General features: G+C 43.4%; 1 protein-coding gene across 1 annotated transcript in view; it reads left to right on the top strand.

The window, feature by feature from the left end:
* Positions 1-703: 703 nt before the first annotated feature.
* fbxl7 (F-box and leucine-rich repeat protein 7) overlaps positions 704-6,000 on the top strand; it is a 221,908-nt gene continuing 216,611 nt past the window's right edge. The window contains exon 1 of the mRNA XM_067997761.1: positions 704-1,033. Coding sequence (XP_067853862.1) covers positions 997-1,033 — 37 coding nt within the window. The 5' untranslated portion in view covers positions 704-996. The remainder of the gene's footprint in view (positions 1,034-6,000) is intronic.

Raw genomic sequence — 6,000 nt, 5'->3', positions numbered from 1 at the left:
CTATCACTGTTAAAGTTTGGAAGACTTTCACTCCACATCCATAGTGATAAGCCGAGGTGGTCTATATATTTGGGCTCCCCCTTTCCCACTGCGATTAGTCATCCGCTTTATGGCGGGCACTTCGTTTAAGACATTGACCCATTTTAATTAAAGATACACAAAGTTGCATCGCGCCCTGCGACAGTTATAATTCATGTTAACTGTTTAAAAAAGATACGACACTCACCTCACACATCCATCATCCAGTTAACCCCCACCCCAGTCAGTCAGTGCGATCTATCATTTCCATCCGTGGACTATAATTAGGTATTTATGTTTTTTGCACACATCCTTGAGGAAATCTCCGCTTGCACATTTCCGAGTTTTAAAAAAAAATGGTTATTTTTTTTTCTCTCTCTGGTAATGACTGTAGCAGAGAGGTTTCCTTTAAGGGGCCGGAACAGCCCCTTTCCACAACCTCTCGCTCCCCGGGTGGGGATGGAGTGTGATTGACAGCTGGGCGGTGCCGGAGTGATCCCCGCTGAGTTGCTGAGTGACTGACGGACGCTCTCCTCTCTCCGCCGTCTCTGAAGCTGACGGCTCGACTGCATCTCTCACTCTCAGCGCTGCACCGCCGCAAGAAACACGCTGCAGGCAGCAGCTCCCACCCACCCACCCCCCCTCAACTCTTCAAGATCTCTCTCGACTTCGATCTTAGCGAGGATGGACGAGTGAGGAAGATTCATTTAATACTCCCACTTGGAACAAGAGGAGAAAGAAAGAAACGCCGAGCCCCTGTGGATTATAATTTGAGTGTTTTTTTTCCCCCTTTTTCTCTCGAGTCTGGAAACCGATCGCAGCCAACTGGGAAAGTGGACTGACCGAGGGTGCGGATCGCCCATTCTACAGGAACGATTCCTGCCCTGCTCTACAGCCCCGTTGCTTGTTTTCTTTTCCTTCTGTCTGGAATTTCGGATGGTGAGGCGGGCTGTGATGATATAGTATGAAGTCTGGAGGATGGGAGCGAATAATGGCAAACAGTGCGGCAGTGAGGGTGAGTTTCGTGTAGTGAACTTCTGCGCAGAGAGAGAAAAAGTTTGCATTGGGAAGGACGTGACTGACCCAGTTGTTTTTTTCCCCCCTTGAAAGCTTGTCAGGACTGCACACATCCAGTCTCGTGTATTCCTCTTAAAGTTACTTGTTAATCTAAAGTTACTTGTCTGAGCACAGTGTTGTTCATTCAGGCTGTTTTGGGCTAATGCTATTGTCTTCAGTTGGCTCCAAAAGTGGCTGTCTGAACGAAACGGGAAGGAAAAGTGACTGAATTGGCGTCAAAATAACCAAGGAGTAAAAGTAAGCGAGACCAGCTGAATGTAAATGCTCGTGTTGTCGTTCCGAAGCAGGGATCTGTGATGAAGCGCCTCCGAGTTTTTGCACTCATGATTTAAAACAGTGTTGAGGCGGGGACAACCACTGCTTTTGCTTAGCTGATGTGCATTTTTAACTGGACTTAAACAAATGTTACTGGTACAGGTCCAATGTTTGGTGTAATCCCTAACAAGCTAACAATGAATTGAAATACATTTACCTAAATATTGCTACTTGAGTATTTAAAAAAACATGTCCTGGGAGCAGTTAATACAGCGAAGTAATTTATAGTTCCTCAGATTTAAAGGTCCGATTGAACGTCACGCTTGAATTGCAGAACCTGGTTGTGTTTCTTAGGATCTATATGTGTGTGTGTGATCCATTTGGTTCCTTGTCTTTCATTCTAATTCAAGATTTGGACATACTTGATGCTTAGCCTTTGTAAACTGAACATTTGTTTTTTCAGATTTTAAAGTTGCAGTATTGGCTAGGGCACACGTCATGTACAGAATATTCAAGACGTGCAGCATTGAAGGTTTGGCCTTGAAATTTAAAGCTACACTGTCCCATAGTTGGCACAAAATTATTTTTTGTTGACTTCTGAAGTAGGAAGTAAAGATTCCTACAGATTAAAAAGGGAAAGATTCCTACAGATTAAAAAGGGGTAAAAGTCACTTACCACCATCCACAATGGAGATATTAATATTTTCACAAGAAAAGGTATTTTTTGGATGCGAAGCATACTATGCATATAGTTGCATTGTTGTCTCCACCCCTTGGATTCCTAGATCTAAAACTCAAGGATGAAAAGCAGAAATCAAAGGCATGAACGCACAAACCATACCTTCATGAAACTGATCTTAAACATCATCATGATGGAAGAACGAGGAAAACAAGAATGCCTTTGGTACAAGGCAGTCTTAGTTCCAAGAGGGAAAAGTATAATTTACTATGGGGCACTATTGCTTTAACATGTAACAAAAAAAAAAATCAAAATTCAGAGAATAAGGCAGATGGGGAAGTCATGTAATTGAAGCAGCACTTCGTCATGTCAGATATTAGGATTGCAAGTGTGTAGGTCAGTGCAAATTATAATGAATGCAGGAAAAATCCTGCGGAGCTTGCAACCTTCCATACCTGAATTCCCAGTATGTATCCCACAGCTTTGTGCTGGTAGCACAAATTTGCAAAATCTACCCTTTAATTTCTCAAGTTTATCACCTGTAACATGAAAGGCTTCTTTTGGCAAAGAAGCCCTGCTATAATTGGTCATCTTCAGTTTAATATACACATTCAGCTTTCAACTCTGTTTCAGTTTCTATAATTCACACTCAGACTGGTGTGCAGGAATAGAAAGAAAAGAAAGAACTTGTATATAAATAGTGCCTTATACATCTCTTGGGACATCTCAAAGTGCATTCCCATGTACAAGTATTGAGAAGTCTACAAAAGACTGATTTCTCCCAAAAGCCAGATTGTATTTGCACCATCAGTATCTTGTTTTTTTTGTTTTGGTGCAATTGTTTTACTTGTAACTAAATTTGACTATCAATTTTAGCCTGAATGTAACAGTTTGACAACATGATATTTACTATCTTTTGGAGTGGACAAGAGAGTCTGTTATGCATTCCATATCATCCCTGGTGCATGATACCGTAAATTAGAGGGTAATTGTTAGTCCTGAGGCATGTTATCCCATTCAAACACGCATAACGGTGTAAATTTCAGTTCGTTGTAGACACAGTTTGATTATGGAAACTGCCTTTTTGCTGTGACTGCAAGTTAGAAGTATCGGGGTAAGCCCGAATGGTCATAAGGACCATAGGAACATGGGTCATAGGGCCATCAGAATTGCTGGATTGAAAAAGACCAAGGTCCATCTAGTTCGCCTTCTACCATCCTGGTAATCGTTTGATACAATGATAATGGAGTTGTTGACTAATCATCCAGTCATGATTCCCAGATTTCACATACAGACTATCCAGCCAGTATTCCCAGATCCAACCTGACAATAATGCCACATAACATGTGTGTGTAATGGTTATCCACTGGATGTCAGTGATGAGACTTGAAGCACTTTTAACTTATTGATTGGTTCTCAGGGGAGTTACACAGAAAGGACCTCTGCTTGGCAGTCTCCTTGCTTTGTCTTATGATCTGCTGCCACTCTCTTTGTAGGCATGTTGAAAGGCAATTTGTAAGATAAGAGACCTTTTTTTCTGTGCACTTGCAGAGCGTAATGGAGTCATGCTGCAGATATTTAAAATAAAATATCTTAGTTAAAAATAAAAATTTCCCTTAATGGGATATGAGGGTATGAGCCAAGGCAATCTTTTAAAAACACATTTAGATAATTAGAAATGGGAATGAGCAAGTTGGTAACACAAAGGACAGGCTTGGGAAATGATTGTTCTTACGTCACAGTGCAAAACAGTGTCATGATGCAAGCTGGCGGATGCAAGGAATTGGCTAAGTGCATTTATTTGGCCAGGACGAGCACCTAATTTGACCTTAGATTACACGAACACACAAATATTGGGTTTGAAATGTCAGTGGAACATATATTTGTAGTGCCATTGATGACAGGAAAACTGTGCCATTGACAGCACTCCTTCAAACTAAAAATGCCTTTAAGCTCCACAGGGTTGATTTTCCTGGCCCCCTCTAACCCAGTGCTGGAGAGAAGCAGCACCCCCAAAGTACACTGCTCCTGTCTGCTGCTGCTGCTGCTACAACAACAACAACAACAACAACAACAACAACAACAACTTGCATTTATATAGCACGTTTAACATAGTAAAATGTCTCAAGGAGCTTCACAGGAGAGTTTTCAAACAAAATTTGACACCGAGCCACATAAGGAGATATTAGGACAGGTGCCCAAAAGCTTGATCAAAGAGGTAGGTTTTAAGGAGCATCTTAAAGGAGGAGAGAAGGCGGAGAGGTTTAGGGAGGGAATTCCAGAGCTTAGGGCCTAGGCAGCTGAAGGCACTGCTGCCAGTGGTGGAGCGATAAAAATCAGGGATGCGGAAGAGGCCAGAATTGGATGAGCGCAGAGGTTACAGGGCTGAAGGAGGTTACAGAGATAGTGAGGGGCGAGGCCATGGAGGGATTTGCAAACAAGAGTGAGAATTTTAAAATCGAGGCATTGCTGGACCGGGAGCCAGTGTAGGTCAGCGAGCACAGGGGTGATGGGAAAATGGGACTTGGTGCGAGTTAGGGTACAGGCAGTAAAGATTTGGATGAACTCAAGTTTATGGAGGGTGGAGGATGGGAGGCCGGCCAGGAGAGCATTGGGATAGTCAAGTCTAGAGGTAACAGAAGCATGGATAAGGTTTTCAGCAGCAGATGAACTGAGGCAGGGGCGGAGATGGGCGATGTTACGGAGGTGGAAGTCGGCGGTCTTGGTGATGGAATGGATAAGTGGTCGGAAGCTCATCTCAGGGTCAAATAGGATGTCAATGTTGTGAATGGTCTGGTTCAGCCTCAGACAGTGGCCAGGGAGAGGGATGGAGTCAGTGGCTAGGGAACGGAGTTTGTGGCGCTATTTCCTGTCCTGGCCATTAACATGGCTTGAGGGCACTCCTGCCCACCCTCTGGCAGGACCAAGCACTGGCAAAAAGGGCAGGAAATTTAAGTGGAGCCTCTCAGGCCTGCTGCTAAATGTTGGGTCTCTGAAATCAGGGACTTCTGGCTGCTGATGGAGGTCAGCAACCAGAAGGTCCCAATTGCCATAAACATTCATTGGGGGGGCGGGGGGAGGGGTAATTAGATGTGTTCCTCTAGGAAAACGAGACAGGAGGCTGGGAACATCCCCTCCCACCTCAATAGCATGCCTATCCCTGTCCCCTTCTCTGCAAGTCCTGAGAATCCGGTGGCAACATAAAAGGAGATGAGAACTGGCTAAAGGGGAAACTAGATAAGTACACAAGGGAGAAAAGAATTGAAGCTCATGCTGATAGGGTTAGGTTAAGTAGGATCGGAGGAGGTTCATGTAAAGCATAAACACCGGTATAGAACAGTTGAGCCAAATGGCCTGTTTCTGTGCTGTAAATTCTATGTGAAATTGATTTCCTCCCAATTTGGCACCCAGGAAAATAGGTATTCCTGGGGCAAGGATCATAAAGCGCCCCTCGATACCTTTCATCAGGAATGCTCAAGCTTCTGTCTTCTTGGGCCACATAGGTGCATACCATGCAACCTTGAGGACCATACATAAAGTCTGAATCCATGCTTCCTTATTAGTTTGCATAAAATTCAAGCTGCTGATATTTGCAGATTTTGGTGTTTTGATTTAGGATTTATCCACCAACTAGACCAGAGTGCTGACAACAGCCCTTCCCAATCCTCCAGGTCCATGAAATTCAAACAGAAGAAAGCAGTAAAATAAGAACTATAAGTGGAAATATGGTTGAGTTGCCCATTGAGGGCCGATTGGCAGAGCTCGAGAGCTCTAGGCCACAGGTTGGACACCCATTGCCATGCCGTATATCAGTATAAGGGCATTGAGCTAGTTGTGATTACATTTTTCTTTATAAAGGTGATGTGAATCAAACAGGATGGAAAGAGTTAAAAAAGCTTTTTTTTTAGAAAAGGGGGATGTCAATGTGTTTCTGATTTTGTGACAAGGATTTGTTTAAAGTATATATGATC

Source organism: Heptranchias perlo, chromosome 2, assembly GCF_035084215.1.
Source record: "Heptranchias perlo isolate sHepPer1 chromosome 2, sHepPer1.hap1, whole genome shotgun sequence".
Taxonomy (NCBI): domain Eukaryota; kingdom Metazoa; phylum Chordata; class Chondrichthyes; order Hexanchiformes; family Hexanchidae; genus Heptranchias; species Heptranchias perlo.
This window is presented reverse-complemented; position numbering and strand designations above follow the sequence as displayed.